General features: G+C 40.0%; 1 protein-coding gene and 1 non-coding gene across 2 annotated transcripts in view; one reads left to right on the top strand and one right to left on the bottom strand.

Moving 5' to 3' along the window:
* rb (adaptor related protein complex 3 subunit ruby) overlaps positions 1-18,029 on the bottom strand; it is a 539,541-nt gene that overhangs the window by 320,331 nt on the left and 201,181 nt on the right. Inside the window, exons 6-7 of the mRNA XM_080276000.1 lie at positions 15,289-15,449; positions 4,428-4,530 (exon numbers count right to left, since the gene is read on the bottom strand). Of these exons, the coding sequence (XP_080132126.1) occupies positions 4,428-4,530; positions 15,289-15,449 (264 nt within the window). The remainder of the gene's footprint in view (positions 1-4,427; positions 4,531-15,288; positions 15,450-18,029) is intronic.
* On the top strand, positions 16,321-16,439 carry LOC145404538 (5S ribosomal RNA). Its single transcript, XR_013898195.1, has one exon. It is a non-coding gene; the product is annotated as a 5S ribosomal RNA (ribosomal RNA).

The following is an 18,029-nucleotide window of genomic DNA, read 5'->3' as shown; positions in this document are numbered from 1 at the left end:
CAATAGATAGATAGACAGATAGAGTTCTTTAGGTCATGGTAGTTGCTTTTTTGTAGTTTAGGCTCCTTTGGTAACTCTCATTACTGTTAACTATGTCATATGCAATCCTGAAGTTGCAATTTAATACTGCATGGTCACTTTTGCCAAATGGAGGGTGATACACTATACTGTCAGTATCATTTTCTTGACTAGTAAATATAAGATCTAGTACTGATGGATCATCAAGTCCTCTTTTTCTGGTGTTTTCCTTTACATGTTGTGATAGGAAAAACTCCTGCACAAGATCCAGGAACTTTTGGTCCCAACAGCTTTCATAGCTTCTTACATCTAAAGTACTGTATTCCAATTTATATCTGAACTGAAATCTCCAGTTAATGTAAGTCTTTCAAATTTCTCTTCCATTCCATGTAGTCATCTGTGTGTATGTGTGTGTGTGTGTGTGTGTGTGTGTATTTACCTATTTGTATATTTACCTATTTGTAGTATACAGGAATTGAGCAATGCTCGTGTTGTCCTGTCTCCATATCCACATTTATCAAGTCTACCTTTACACACATGAATGTTTTGTCATGCACCACCTCTTTGTCTAAGTCGTTCCAAATATATAAGTATTTACCTAATATAGCTAATTGTGATATACACGGATTGTGCTATGCTCGTGGGTTTCCGTCGCTGTTTCTCAGTAAGTCAAATTTAGCTTCAAACTCATTTAAGTTTTTAGACTGGACGATCTCTTTGTCCAGGCTATTCCAAAAGTCAATACTTCTGTAAGGAAAGCTATATTTCTTGATATCCTTCAAGCAGCTTGACTTTTTCAATTTCATTCCGTGTCCTCTTGTTGCTTTCTTATCCCATACAAACAGATCTTCTTTGTCAATTTTATCTACTCCCACCATGGTCCTGAACACTGCAATCATGTCTCCCCTCTTTCTCCTTTCCTCTAAGGAAGGCAAATCCAGCTTTTCCAGCCTCTCTCTGTATGACAGGTCTGCCAGACTGGGGACCATCTTGGTTGCTGTTCTTTGTATTCTCTCAATCTTGTCTATATCTTTCTTTTTATGTGGGGACCACACTACCCCTGCATATTCTAACCTGGGGCGGATCATGGCCACTATAAATTTTTTCATCATCTCCTCATCCATATAATGAAATGCTACTCTTATGTTAGTCACAAGGAAGGCAAATCCAGCTTTTCCAGCCTCTCTCTGTATGACAGGTCTGCCAGACTGGGGACCATCTTGGTTGCTGTTCTTTGTATTCTCTCAATCTTGTCTATATCTTTCTTTTTATGTGGGGACCACACTACCCCTGCATATTCTAACCTGGGGCGGATCATGGCCACTATAAATTTTTTCATCATCTCCTCATCCATATAATGAAATGCTACTCTTATGTTAGTCAAGAGTTTATAAGTCTCTCCAACTATCTTGTTAATGTGCTTTTCTGGTGACAAACTATCTTGGACCAATAATCCCAAATCTTTCTCTTCTCTCCTTTTTCTGATTAATTCATTACCCAACAAATAATTCAGTGATGGCCTCCTGGTACTTTTACCCATTTCCAATATTTTACATTTCTTTACATTAAATTTCATTTCCCACATCTGGCTCCAATTGTGTATCCTATCCAAATCCTCCAGCAGTATTTTATCCCTACGTGTCAAGTGGGGTTGGTGGAGGATTAGTGCCCCTCCCTGTAAAACAATTAACTCTAAGCCCTTGGCCACCCCGTTTGGGATACATGGCGTCTGGCAATGAATGAAAATTTCATTTCCCACATACGGCTCCAATTGTGTATCCTATCCAAATACTCCTGCAGTATTTTACAATCCTCCTCAACCTCTACCTTCCTCAAGATCTTTACATCATCAGCAAACAGACTTGCATAACTATTCACTCCATCTATCATATCATTTATGTAAATCAGGAACATTACTGGCGCCAACACCAAGCCTTGAGGGACTCCATTTGTTACTTCCCTCCATCCAGACATCCTATCCTTTATTACTGTCCTCATTTGTCTGTCTCTCAAAAAGTCTCTCATCCATTCCAGAAGTTTCCCCTTCAGTCCTCCTATAAATTCTAGTTTCCACATTAGTCTCTTATGAGGTACCTTGTCAAAGGCCTTCTCTAAGTCTAAGTACACACAATTCACCCAACCATCTCTCTCCTGTACCACGTCAATCGCTCTTGAGTAAAAGCTCAACAAGTTAGAAACACATGACCTTCCACTTCTGAATCCAAACTGACATTCAGCCAAAATACTCATCTCTTCCAGATATTTTATCCATCTGTCTTTCAGGATTCTCTCACACAATTTTGCAACCATGCTGGTTAGAAACACTGGTCTATAATTCAGGGTTTCTTCCCTGTTTCCTCCCTTGTAAATTGGTACCACATTTGCCCTCTTCCATTCTCGTGGCACTTTCCCTTCTTCCAGTAAGCATACGATTAAACTGTGAATTTTATCCACCAGTTGTTCTCTGCATTCCTTCAGTATCCAATTAGAAATTCCATCAGGTCCTGGGGCTTTCCTTACATCTTGAGTTTCCAGTAATTTATACACTTCCTGTACCTCCACTTGTATATATTTTATCACCGGAACATTTCGAATCACTCCCTCCCCTTCCACAAGTTCCTTTTCTTTAGTGAAAACTGACTGGAAACGTTTGTTCATTATTTCTGCTTGCATTGCCGCATCCTTATAGACCTTTCCTTCTACTTTCAGTTTGGTGATTCCTTCCTTTTGTTTCAGTTTGCCATTAACAAATCTATAAAACAGTTTGGATTCATCCTTGCATTTGTCTATTATACCTTTTTCAAAATTCCTTTCTTCTTCTCTACGTATTCTTGTGTATTCATTTCTTGTTCTTTTATATTCTTCCTTTGTTCTGTTGTTACCTCTCTTTCTCCAGTTGTTCCACGCCTTATCTCTCTCTTTTTTTGCTATCATACACCTTCTATTAAACCACTCCTTTTTCCTGTTTTCTTTCCCTCTTACTCTTGGTACAAATTTTTCCACTCCCAAATTATAGAGGTCTAGAAAGATATCCCACTTCCTCTGTATCTCTCTTGTGTCTCTGAATTTTCTCCAATCCGCATTTTCAAAAAAGTTTCTCAATCCTGTAAAATTTGCTTTCCCAAAGTTGTATCTTCCCTGTCTATGAAGCTTGTCTCTTGGCTCGACGTTCCCTATTAACATCTGGAACTCAATGACCACATGATCATTTTTTCCTAGAGGACAGAGATATTTCAATGATTCTATTACATCAGGTTCTTTGGTAAACAGTAAATCTAACCTTGCTGGTGTGTCCTCACTTTGAAACCATGTCTCTTCTTTGACCCCTTGCGTCAGCACATTATTCATTATTATATTTAATAACATAGTGCCCCACGAATCCTCGCCGTCTCCCGAGTACCATTCCTCCCAGTTCACCTCTTTACAGTGTGTGTGTGTGTGTGTGTGTGTGTGTGTGTGTGTGTGTGTGTGTGTGATATCAAGGACTGGGTAATATAATGCTTTACCCCCTGCATTACCCTTACCCTCTTTAATATTCAGTAGCACTCCAATATTCACCCTCCCTCTTGCTAATTGTAACAAATGAACCCTTCGCCTGTACTCACTCAGCGTGTCTGAAAGGGTCAGATCTAGTGGAAGGGGAGCCAAATCTATAGTACACTATTATGTCTGTTTGTTGTCTGACTGTAATATAAGCAAAACAATGCATTATTTAAATTTTCTTTTCATATAAGCACATTATCAGTCTAATCCTCCCTATTGATTTTACAGTACTTCAATCTTTTATTTGTTTTTTAGTCTTGAGCTTAAGGGCTATAATAGAGAAATGTATAGTAGGCAACTATGGTGACCACGACTGCGGCATTGCTACGTTGACAGGTTGGTTGGAGGAGGGTGGATAACTACACCTGGCTCCAATATAACTATGTATACTGTGGTACTGCAGATTCAACAGCTGATTAAAGGCTTAGAGAGGAAAATTATTTGCAGGGAAGAGGAGCTACTAAATGTATTAGGGTGAGGCAGTGGCTGAATCGGCAGAGAGGCGGCCTGCAGTCCTAATGGACTCAGGATTGAATCCAAAAAGCAGACTTCCCTGATCTACCAGATGACCCATCAACATGTTGTAAAAATACCCCCGCTAATACCAATACACCAGTCCTGTACGAGACAGCCCTAGCATGTATTCAGTATGGACGGTGGGTGTTAGTGCCGAAGTGGTGACATGTGGAGGTGCAGGAGGACTACTGGACCTTGGGATAGGTCACTGCCCCCGAGGAATAGGCCCTGAAGCCTTTGTCCAGAGTCGGACATGTAAAAAAAATAAATAAATAAAAAATAAAAAATAAATACAAGATAAAAAATCATTCAATAACAGTATCCTCTATTAGGTATTTCACACAACTAACCTCTTCAAATGCCATCACAGCTGATCCAACAACCAGTGTAGTCTTGTCTGACAAAAGCTTTTCAATAACTTGTATTAACTCTTCCTTTTGTTCTGGATCAAGGCTGGAAATAAAAATATACAAAATTAGGTTCCACTTGCCAAGCATGTGGCATTGTACTATACTGTACTAATAACTCTTAGATTCAGAGAGGAAATCAAATCAAGTATAGTGAATAACCAAAAGACTTTGACAAAATGATTAAAGAGAGAAAACCCATCTTAATCTACTGTGGTAGGTGGGGGTGCCCATCATCCACCCACTTAGTGTAGTGATAAAGTCAAATGATTTACTGTAAACCAGGAAAGCATTTGCAACGCTGGGTGGTAACCTTAAAACCAACCAACACGTGCTCCCTACGTGACAGCAAGTGGGTTGGCGGAGGATTAGTGCCCCTCCACGGAAAACAACTAAATAAAAATACGAACAAAAAGAGAGAAAATATTGAATGTTGTGTGGTATGAAACTGGCAATAATGAGTGGATGATGATCATTTTTACTTCTCTAGAAATTGCTTATTATTATTATTATTTTATAAACCAAGCAAAAAATCCATATAACCAAAGTATGGTGCCTGGTGGTTTAGTGGGTAATTAAGACACTCCAAACGGATTGAGCTTGTGCAGGTTTATATCCAAGGGGAGGTTGGTAATGCCACTCAGGGATGAGTGAAGCTGGTCACTCTCATCTTAAATGTTAGGACCTACTTGCCTGGCCCTGGGCTCCTACGCTCCTCACAGGATTGGACGATGATGATGATGATGAAAAAATATACTCTTCTTACATTCCCTAGAAAGCTGTAGAAGGTAACTAGGTGGGGGAAGTAGAGTGTTTAGCTGGAAATCCACCCTTTTTACTGGTGTAAGGATGCAATTATTCTGCTACTTAATCCATAAAAAGTGCTAACTTAACAAGTACAGGATATCTTTAAAAAAAACTTTCATTAATTTAAGTAAAATTATTATTTTTTTCCGTTTTAAAAGATAGGAATATAATACGTGATCTCTTCATATAATATCTTATGGCACAAAAACCTGGAGTCTAGAAAATCCTTAACTCTTAAACCGCAAGCTTGATTTGCTTTGACTTGCGGCTCCCGCGGGCATATTCACACTCCGACAGACTCTCTAAAAATATTTGCCAAAAATCAGTTATTAGTCCTAGAATATTAAAATCACAAATGCTTATGGCGTATACCTTCAGCTTTCTCCTGGGGTGTTTGTTGAGCCTTCGTCGAGTACCGTACGACTTGTGGAGACCTCTAAGTTGGGTGACGAAGTCTCCGCTTTACACTTCCTGACAACTTGTAATATGATTACCACAGCCTGATATTATCACTAGAAACACTATTCTATGATTCTCAAATAGTTTGGAGACCATACTCCAAAAAAACAAAAACACTGTGAAAGCAATGAAAATTACGAGGGCATATGACCATCCCACTTCCGATCGTTCGCCGCTGGTGTTGTCATTTATTATTCATAAAAACACTCACAGTTTATATTTCTATTACTATATAACACTTATATATATATCTACAGTCTTTATCCATAAGTTTCCTTCAGTAATAGTAGTTTATTGTCACTGTAGGGATTCAATTTCTTTCAGTAAAATACGTAGCATTCACTTTCTCGTTCTGTATACTAGCACTGACAGTGAATGTCACTTTCATCTTTACTCTCATAACTCATAGTATTCAGACATGCTAGAGTGAAACTTTCACTTTCATTATTCCTAGTATATATACTCGTATTCTTATAATACTACTCATTTACATTTCTACTTACGTTCTCTATTTTATTTACGTTATTTACAATTCTATTTTAGTTACACTGTGTTATGCACTGTCACTTGAAGTAACTTATAAAACTATTTTCCACTGTTCACTTATATTTACATTCATTGCTTTCACTTGCTGTTTACACATTCTTTACAATTCCACTTGCACTGTTTTACTCAATAGAAAGATCGTAGTAACTGTCAATCAATTGTCAGCCCTTTACCTCTTTCCACACAAGGTTTAGTAGGGAGTAAAGGTCACAGGGCCCTTTGCATGGGGCTAGAAAGCGGCGGAAGTTAGCAGGAGCAAATCCGACGTACTTTCACCTTGAAAGTCGACAGTGAACTGACCGTGGTGGTCTCCTGCCGCCTGGCTAGGGTGAGTGCAATACTGCCAACTTCAGCTTGTGAGACCTGCTAATATATAGCAATGAAATGATTGGCAGGAAACCAAGACAATACATAATAAATTAGGTAGTTCCAGGTGAATGTAAATATCACTTAGGCTTCTCCCTTCCTTTCTTATATATATTTTTATTACGAAAATAGATTATACAGCATATTTCAAGGGGAAATAAACAGCGAAAATTAGCAAACGAGTGCACATGAAGTGTTGTCAGGTGATAATTAGCCAATTCTAGGTGTATGGCATTCTCACTTACCTTATTTCTTTCTTGTATATATTATTTGATATAAGAATAGGGCATAGGGCTTATTTCAATGGATGAAATCAGTGAATAATTCCTGGGAAGATTTACTTAGCGTAGCACGGCCGGGCAGGCAAGAGGATAGGGTAATGGAGGGGAGGTAGGGAGGGGAGTCAAGAACGGGGAGAAATGGCTAAATTGTCAACAATGGATGGGAGTACAGATGAGATTAGGAGTGCTGACTAGCACTGGACATTGGGAGTACTGATAGATGATACAAGCCACCACTTGAAAACCCGGCCGAATTCAAAATAACACAGAATCACAAAAGTGACGCCCCACGGTATGATCCCTTGCTCCCAAGCGTCACGAAAATGACGCCCCGTGGTTAAGGGGTTAAGAATGACAATCTTAAATGTGTATAAAGTGAAATAACTTAGGGGTTACAAGGAGACTTAAGAAGAGCTTCTAGAATAAGGAAAAAGCAAAGACATTATGTAAATCACCACAATTTAAAGGCAGAATGATCAGGGGCAGGTCACACCTTTCACTGAGCGAACAACAAATGGATAACTAGGGTAACTGTAAAAACCGAGAGATGAAGTGAAAGGAAGAAGGCATGCAGCGAACCAGATGGAAGGTTGAATGGGATAAGAGCCATCAATACTGTTGATCAGACAGATAAAAGTTGGAAGCAACCTTTGGCTGGCAATGGAGTGACAGAGGCCAAGCCAAAGATATGCCAGTATGGTGTGACACTGTCAGCATGTTACACTTGCAACAAAACCAGTTATACAACCACTCATTTCATAATTTGTCACCTGAAAGGAGGATGGTGGATTGCAGAAAATGGGCAACTTCAGTCTGTAGTCCACTGGGTTCATGTTCAGACGTAACTTATGCCATAACAACAAAATAGGTAGCACAGGAAGGTAGAATAAAACTATGATAATTCTCATGTCCATAATTTGACATTAATATCCACTAATATAAAACATAGCCAATCTTTCATTACCCATACTGGAGTGTTGAGGGGCCCAAGGATAAGCTACAAGTCAAGATCATTCAAAAGCAGAGAACTGGCTGTCTATCTATCTATCTATTGCCAGACGCTTCAATCCCGTCTGGGGTGGCCACAAACAAATCGCCTCTAAGTCGCCCTGTCCCCCGCCATTTCACTGCCCTGCTCCCAACTCACACACCCCTCTCTCATATACCTCTCCACCCCATCCCTCCATCTCATCCTTGGCCTCCCCCTCCCTCTTCCCCCCTCCACCTCACTCACATACACTCTCTTCGTCAGTCTTTCACCCTCCATCCTCTCCACATGGCCAAACCACCTCAGTGTGTTCCTCATAACGCTTCCTATCGCATCCACATCCACACCACAACACTCCTTTATATCCTCATTCGTCAGCCTGTCTCTCCATGTGACTCCACAGGCTCCTCTTAAATAACTCACTTCCACTGCTCTCACTCTTGACTTGTGTCCTTCCAACAACGTCCAAGCTTCACTTCCGTACGTTAGAGTTGGTATCACAATACTGTCATGTAGTAACTTTTTCACTTCCATGCTCACTTCCCTGTGTCTTATCACTGCTTTCAAAGAACCAGCAACTTTTCTTCCCTGCTGTACCCTTTCAAGCACTTCACCCTCCAAACCTCCATCCTTACTCATCACACTACCCAAATACTTAAACGTACCCACATTTTCCAATTCCTCACCATCGAACCTCGCTGTGCATTCACTGACTTCACCTCTCTCAAAGACCATCACTTTACTCTTCCCTACATTCACCTTTAGATTCTGTTTCTTACACACTCTCCCAAACTCATCCACCAAGCCTTGCAGCTCCCCTTCGTCTTCACTCAACAACACAGTATCATCTGCAAACAACAGTACAGGGAGCTTCCACACACTATCCTCTCTCACCAAGGCCACTCCAACATCCACTACCCTACCTTGTACCTCTTTTATTACCCCATCCATGTACAGATTGAACAACCATGGAGACATGACACATCCCTGTTTCAACCCAACTTTCAAAGAGAAAAATTCACTTAGTTCACCATCCACACAAACTGCAGCTTTCGCACCATCGTACATACTCTTCACAGCATTCAACAACTTCCCATCTACTCCATATATTCTTAACACTTTCCACAATCCTTGTCTATCCACCCTGTCATATGCTTTCTCCAAATCCATGAAAGCCGCATACAGCTTCTTTCCCTTCCCTAGAAACTTTTCCACTAAAGATCTAAGAATGAATATCTGATCTACACAACCTCTTCCCTTCCTAAAACCTCCCTGTTCTTCTCCAACTAATTTCTCTGTTCTTTCTCTAACTCTGTCAATAAGTATCGTACCATACACTTTTCCTATTATACAAAGAAGACAAATGCCCCTATGTTTACCACACACTTCTTTTTCCCCTTTTCCTTTGTACAAGGGAATAATAATACCTGACTTCCAATCCTCCAGGACTCTACCTTCCTCCCAGGCCAATCTGCACATCTTCCACATCCATTCTACTACTATCTCTCTCCCATGCTTCAGCATTTCACCACACACTCCATAAATTCCTGGGGCTTTCCCCGATTTAACTTTCTTCATTGCTTCCACAACTTCTATCCTACTGATTTCTTCCTGTCTTCTCACCTCCCTCCTTCTCCCAGCCATTCCCCACCCACTTATACTCGCATTACTTCCATCCTCTATGTTCAACAATTCCTTAAAGTGTTCTCTCCATCTGCTCACTTTTTCTCCCTTCTCCACTAGTAATCTACCATTTTTATCTTTCACTCCCCTGCTAACCTCACTTCCACCCTGTCTTACTCTTTTCACCTCTTTCCAGAACATTTTCTTGCAGTCCCTCCACTTTACACTCAAATTCCTTCCAAATTCCTCATCCACTCTCTTCTTACTAACCTTTTCACCTCTCTCTTTCTTTCTACATATAACTCTCTCTTCCGCCTCTCAACTTCTTCCACGCCCCTATTTCTCATCCATTCATTGTATGCTTTCTTCTTTTGTGCCACAGCCTGTCTCACCTCTTCAGTCCACCACGATGTTCCTTGCACCCCCTTCCTCCTCCTCTTCCTTCCACACACCACATCACATGCTACACTTATTTCTTCTGTAAATATCCTACACACACCTTCTACGTCTCCCATCTGCTCCAATTCATATTTGCCCAATCGTTCCTCCACTTCTCTCTTATACTCTACCTTTTTCTCAACCTCTAGTAACCTTTCCACTCTCCTTGCAACTACTCCTTCCTCTCGTCTTTCCCTTCTTCTATTCCTCCATCTTACTTGAATTCTAATTCTGGCCACCACCAAGTAGTGGTCAGAATGTCCACTCCCCCAACCTCTATAAGCTCTTGCATCCATTACACATCTTCGCATCCTTTCATCCACACACACATAATCAATCATTGCCTTCCTTTCATTCAGTTCACCACTCACCCTTCTCATCACTCACCATGTATACCTGTGGATTATTTTATGCCTGAAGGGGGTATTGGCTATCACCAAAGTGAAATAACTTATCTGACTGACTTCCCTAATATTCTACATGACAGAAAACCACCAGCAATTGCCTGAGGGTTCAAACTATATCCCACTGGTTAAGGTCTTCAATTCCAACATCAGTGCTCTATCACTAAACCACCAGACATCCAGTGAATTTATCTAGTAAAGAGGTCATTACATTTTTCTCATACAAAATTTCTAATTATAGGCTTAAGCCATTCTGAAAACTAACAGAGGCTATCTGAATAAAAGTTCTAGAACTATAAGAAATGAAAACAGCACAACAAAATATTATTGTTGTCTTACTGGCCAGTGTAGCATTAATTCAATTACAGTATACTGTATAGTGTTAATCTTAGTTCCAGGCACTCAAAGGTCTACTACATCCTATTATAAAAAACTAATATGTTAACCAACCCTCTGGGCTGACCCTAACTTGCCTCCTAAGGCCCTCTACAACCCCAACATGTTTACAGATACACTTCCAAAGGGCACAACCTATTATGCGAAGATAGAGCAGATGTAGAAAAAAAAAAGGGGGGGGGGGGGAGATTCACCATGACAGATGCCTACTTGTTTACGAAAATGTTCTATGATCCCAACTAGACTTCAGATAAGCTTCCTAAGAGACAGTGACTTTAAAAAGATTTAAGGGAATACAAGTGTTTTAAAAACAACAACAACAACAACTTCATGTACAGTTTCAAGTGTCAGGGTTGATGTAAGAATAGCACACAGTGCAATTAGCATCGTTTCTGGTATCGCTTTCTTTGTCTATACACTGAGCATCCAAGCATTGGCACCCAGCACATATAGGTGAGCCACTGTGGGCTTACTTCTCAAGAAAAGTGCACCAACATAACAAATATTTTGATACAGCAGATGTGCAAATTGGTGGTTGGTGGTGGCAACCATCGTCCACTCACAATGTGGTGCTGCCTACTTCTTCCTTCACCTTTATCATTCTTTTTCTGTGTCTGCCCTCTTCTCACCATGTTACTGTATTCCCATCTTTCCTGTCACTTTTTATTACTCTTCTTTCCTTTTCAAGTGGCTCTACATTGAGTGAAGCCTAAAGGTTTCCTGTAAGCCAGGAAACAGTTACAACACTGGGTGGTAACCATATAGCCAAATCATGTTACCTATGTGTCAACAAGTGGATTGGCAGAAAGTTACTGCCCCTCCCCATAAAACTACTAACTCAAACAGCTGCAACGTACTTCCTGTGATGGAAAACGTGTAGCTGCTACATACACCATATAAGCATTTTTTTTTTTTTTTTTTTTTTTTTTTTTTATATAATGGATGCATTTCTAATGCCATTTGGCATCTCAACTGAGTTATTTCCATCACCTACCATGCATCCCACCACCACCCACGCATCCCAAGTATCTCCCTATGACTGTACTATAGTCAAACAAGAATATGAAGAGCTCTTGGGTGGAGCGGGGGATTAAGTACAGCCCTGCCACATCTTTACCACAACAAAACCACCCGTTATCCAACGTTTTCTATAATATTTTCAATGGGACAACTCCGACAAAAATATGCTAATGTACTTTTGTTACGTTTAGTCTTTTTGGTTCCATTAAGGCTATTATCAGCTATTATAGTCTAAAAATACAAGCTATAAACAGTCCATGGTGGGTGGTATGTGAGTGGCCGTGACTGACCCAAACACGTGGGTCACCGGAAACATGACAGCGTGGTCTAAACAACGTTGTCACATGTTGTATAGAGTCGTTGTTTATAATATTATAAAGAAAATAAATCGTTACTATGAAGTTTTTTAATATACAGTACCCTCGCGTCCAGCACGGTAATATTGTCATGCATGGGTCACGTGTTGGACCAAAAACGTGTTGGACTAACAATAGAGCTTATGGGGAAAAATGAATTATGTCAGCAACCCTAGGAAAAGTCACCCTAAATACCTACCATATACCTATACATATATTGGTACTATTGTAATTATAATAAATTGTACTGTGCTATGAATGATAACTAACCTTTTAGGATAGTGTTGGTGGGCTTGCTGGGAATGGAAGGTGGTATCCAAGGCTGTAGTTAGTCCTACTGGGTCCCCGGAGGATGGCTGCTGGCATCACTAGCAGGTAATGGCTGTTGCTCCTCCTCAACCTCCCTCATAAATCCTTCGAAATCACACTCAGAATCACTATCTTTGTCAACAGCCATGGAAGGTCCTGCTTCTGCCTGTCCTACCACTGTAATCCTCGGCAAAGTGCATGCTTCTCACACTGTTGCCAGAGCCCCGTCTCGTGACTGTGGAAAGTGATCGCTGTCGCTGACTCGGTAGAGAATAAGGAGAAGCAACTTTGTTTATAAACTGGTACACACGCCGATGAGAAGGGTTTCAAAACGATTGATATTTATTCTAAAATATTAATATGTATTCAGTGTCAGGCTAAATGTTCAATGCTGTAGTACGATACATTCTCTGTCGAGTCACCTGGGATTTGGTCACACTGTTTTCCCCATCGTATGCTCGGCAGGAATCCATCCAGATGAATTCCAAATGCCCGTGGTATCGTCGGCAATTTTACCACGTTACCGTTCCGATTTACCATCGTATCCTCAGCAAACCTGGTATGAAGTGCCGTGTGATAGCCTTTGGCTGCCAGGATCTTGTCTTAAGTTTTTTATTATGATCACGTTGGCTTCATTCACGTCGTAGGCCTTGGCAATGTCAACTTTCCTCTCCCCTTTCTTCTTCCTCTCGATGCTTTCTAGCTTGGTGGCCTGAGGGAGGTGCCGACGCTTCTTGGGGTTCTCAGAAGGCTTCCTAGGCATCGTGAGCAGGGTAAAATGCAGTAACAAGGGCAGAAAATGCAGCAAGAAAAAAGCACATTCCAATGCAATTATGCTACTCAGTGGCTCTGTGGCGGGAGAAATGTAAACAAAACATCACGTGACACCAGAAGTGTTTTTAATTGGGCGGCATTAAGATCACGTCACGATAGTGGGCGGGGAAGGCTACTTGATCAGAAGTTTTTCATTGGCTATCATCATCATGGGAATGTCCAGTATGGCCGTGTTGGACCGGGGGTGATCGTGCTAGAGTGAACTCTGCGGATTTGGCCCACTTCTCGGAGCTGTGTGTGTGTTATGCTAACACACTCGTGTTGCAGTAATTAAATCGTATTAAATAATACTAATTAATTGCTCACCGTGCTGGACTCGAATCGTGCTGGACTAACGCGTGCTGGACGCGAGGGTACTGTATTATATACAGGTAAGCCCTTAATTCACGCGAGGGTTAGGTTCTCAGACCCTTCGCATATGTGGTAAATTCGCATATATGTTCTGCCCTTGTGTGCACATAATTATGCATGTCTATACGTATATTACATCTGAATAATACTGTTTATGCACTACATACACCTTATAAACTAGCATTAAGTATTAAAAACAACAAAAATGTAACAAATTTAAAACTGAAACCTGACAAGCACAGGCGTAGACGGAGACACTTCAGCAGTCTGGTGCACTAGCCCTCACTGCCTCCCGTATGCTACATTCTGCCTTCTTTATTGTATGAACAGTTGACTCATTCACCCCAAACATGCGGTTACAAGACAATTCACAGGCGTAGGTGGAGACACTTCAGCACAGTCTGGAGCACTAGCCCTCACTGTCTCCCGTATGCTACGTTCTCCTTCTTTATTGTATGAACAGTTGACTCACCCCAAACATACGAGTCTGAGACAATTCACCATCAAGTTAATTCACCGTCAAAACATGGACAATTCCCTGTCATTCTATTAATATACTTATTATTGATTAATTAATACTTTAATAACTAATTTTCAGCGGGATTTTATATCTCATATAAATAAAAAACTAGTGTACTGTACTTGCTAAATAAACTGGTATGTAAATAAATGACGGGGAATCGTCCTGACGGAGAATTGTCGCCGACATTCCTCCCTGAAGTTTGTCCAACACTTTAACTTTCTCTGCCAGCAACATCACTTTACGAGTCCGTTTTGGTGTGTTACCACATGCATCACTAGCACTACGCTGATGCCCCATGCTGACAGACAAGGCAAGCAATTACTGGAAGGCAGAAAAATAAGCCACAAATAACGATTTGCAAGTCATGCATGGTTCGACCGTCAGATTCAAACTGACAGTGTGGTGTGTGGTAGACCGATCTCCTAGGCTCCCACACACACATACACACACACACATACATATATGTGTGCACACGGGCAGCAGGTAGGTATTTTTTATGTTTTATTTATTTTTCTTGTATATTGAAATTACTTATTTGAATACTATAATTTTGTTTTAATTATTGTATGAAAAATTCGTGGATAACCGAAATCGTGTGAAAAAAGTTCACGTGAATTAAGGGATAACCTGTACAGAGTATTTCAAGGTACAGTAATATAAAATTTTTAATATCTTAACATTCGACAATGTAAAGTTGAAGGTTTAAATGTTTGGCATATGCGCTTTTCTTACCTGCCACACCCCAGAGCTCTTCATATTCTGGTTTGACTATAGTATGGAGATGCGCAACTTCATTACTTCACCACTGCTGAACTAATGTAAATAACGAACTCATACATGTTTTTCACATACTCTTCCATGTACTCTTTCATTTCATATGAGCAAAAATTATTTTTCAGAACATTTTTTTCCCCATTTTTAAAAGCATGGGGGGGAAGACCAGGAAACCTAATGCAGCAGTGGTCAGGTTAAAGCATCTGGCTATAGATAGATAGGATGTTCAACTCAAACTGGTACTGCACAATATCCACGAAGAAGTATAGTAATACAAGGGCATGTTGCATCATACATAAATGTAAACAGGTACAGCAGAAAGAACTTACTTATAAAGCTTGGGTATGGCATGGGCAGCAGTCTTGCGTACATACGGAGACATGTCTGTGACTGCGTCCTTAATAGCCAACATCATTATGGGAACGATGACAGGCACACGGATGCTGGATAACACACGTAGGGCACATGCTCGTATCAGCTGGTTTGGGTCCTGAAACCGGTAATTAAAGCAGAAATGTCAGACTAAAATAAGCAGTAATTAACTCTTTACTGGATTATAAATAAACCTCTTCAGTCTAAGACGTCATCTTTATTATTCTGGCTTAAGTCAAATTGTTTTATTCAGCTTCAAAAGACCTACTGTATTGGCTACATCTTTATAAGCATACATGAATAAATTACCTTAGAGGTGCATCCAAAAGATTTTTCTTTCTTTTAAGCAGGGATGACAATAATGAAATGACAGTCAATTCATAGAAATAAAGTAATATTAGTAGCAGTGACTGTAGCCCCAGGTTAATCTGAATGTAAACCCAGCAGACTGTTAGCTGAAGGTGCCCCTCTCCTGCAATCCACCATCCTCTTTTCAGAGGATTTGGAAAGAGCAAAGGGATGTTTGTATAACTAGCCACTGGAGTTGCTTGTTTATAACAGGTACCTCCATGTGAAGGCATCCATTGCCAGCATCATAAATAAAAATGTACAAACTATATATATATATATATATATATATATATATATATATTCACTATCATCTTAAATGTCGGGACCAACTGCCCAGCCCCGGGCTCCTACGCTCCTCATGGGACAGTGTACGATTGGATGATGCATGGATGGATATATATATATATATATATATAGATAGATAGATAGATATATATATATATATATACATATAGATAGATAGATATAGATATATATAGATATAGATATATATATATATATATATATATATATATATATATATATATATATATATATATATATATATATATATATATATGTATAATATATATATATATAATATATATAAATAATATACATATAATATATATATATATAAAATATATATATAATATATATGTAACGGCCATACCACGTTAAGTACACCGCTTCCCGTCCGATCAGCGAAGTTAAGCAACGCTGGGTCTGGTTAGTACTTGGATGGGTGACCGCCTGGGAACACCAGATGCTGTTGGCATCCCTACGTGTCAAGTGGGTTGGTGGAGGATTAGTGCCCCTCCCTGTAAAACAATTAACTCTAAGCCCTTGGCCACCCCGTGTGGGATACATGGCTTCTGGCAATGAATGAATGAAAAAAATTAATATATATATATATATATATATATATATATATATATATATATATACATATATATATATATATATATATATATATATATATACAATACCCTCGCGTCCAACACGGTAATATTGTCATGCATGGGTCCCGTGTTGGACCAAAAACGTGTTGGACAAACAACAGAGCTTATGGGGAAAAATGAATTATGTCAGCAACCCTAGGAAAAAGTCACCCTAAATACCTACCATATACCTATACATATATTGGTACAGTCATGGACAGGGAAACCTGGACAGATGAGGCGAGGCAAATGTCAAATTTTCTCATTTCCCCCAGCCTGTCCTTCAGTCTTCGTTCACGACTCCTTTCCCCCACCCTCCCACCTCCCATCCAGTTAATCCCATCCCTCCCTCATCCCTGAGTCACTCAGTACTCTCTCTCTCTCTCTCTCTCTCAAAGGTTCTGTAAGGTGAATAATAACGTCAATGCAAAGTATTCGTTTGCTGATATAATTATTATAAAATAAATAAAGCATGTTAGTATAAAATAAATAAAGCACTTTAACACATTTAAAGATAACTGCAATTCGCGGGTAGACAAATGTAGCCAGCTTTTAAGCGGCGTCAGCATACACTCTGCCTCTCAACATTTGCTTTTCTCCTTTCTTCTCTCCCTTCCTCATCTACTCGGTCTGTCTGTCTATCTGTCTCAGTATCTGATTTCCTCCTTTCTTCTGTCCCTGTTACTTTCTCTTAACACCTTCCCTCATGTCTATATGCCTCTCTCTCTCTCTCTCTCTCTCTCTCTCTCTCTCTCTCTGAGGTTCTGTATGGTGAATGATAATGTCAGTACCAAGTATGATTTTATTGATACAATTATTATAAAATAAATAAAACATGTTATAAAACAAACAAAGCATTTTAACACATTTAAAGATAACTACAGTTCATGGTTAGACAAATGTAGCCAGCTTTTAAGCTCACGTCTACATACACTCTGCCTCTCAACATTTGCCTTCCTCTCTCTCTCTCTCTCACTCTTTCTCTCTCTCTCTCTCTCACTCTTTCTCTCTCTCTCTCTCTCGATCAGTATCGTGTCCAACCTCTATTATTTCTAATCACTTCTTGCAGGCGGTTTGGCATAGAGCTGACATGATTATAGATTATGTGCTGTTTCCTGCGCATGACTTCCCATTCCCGTTGAGTATGCTGGAACAGATTTGCTGGTGTTCTCTCCATTTCCTGTTCCCAGGAATTGACAATGTTTCCCCACACATTTTCGATGGGATTTAAGTCACAAGACTTACTGGGCCAGGGCAAGAGGTCCACATCATTTCGTTCATCGAACCACCTCCTCACTATTCGTGCCGTGTGAACACTACAATTGTCCTGCATGAAGAGGATCTTCTCTGGGTAAGGGAGAGCATAGGCCCGTACTGAAGGAAGTATCACCTCTTCTAAAATTTCAAGGTAAGTATCAGCGGTGAAT

This window comes from Coenobita brevimanus, chromosome 63, assembly GCF_032717465.1.
Source record: "Coenobita brevimanus isolate Jiangsu-jjx chromosome 63, ASM3271746v2, whole genome shotgun sequence".
Taxonomy (NCBI): domain Eukaryota; kingdom Metazoa; phylum Arthropoda; class Malacostraca; order Decapoda; family Coenobitidae; genus Coenobita; species Coenobita brevimanus.
Note: the sequence above shows the minus strand (reverse complement) of the source record. Positions and strands in the feature narration are given on the sequence as shown.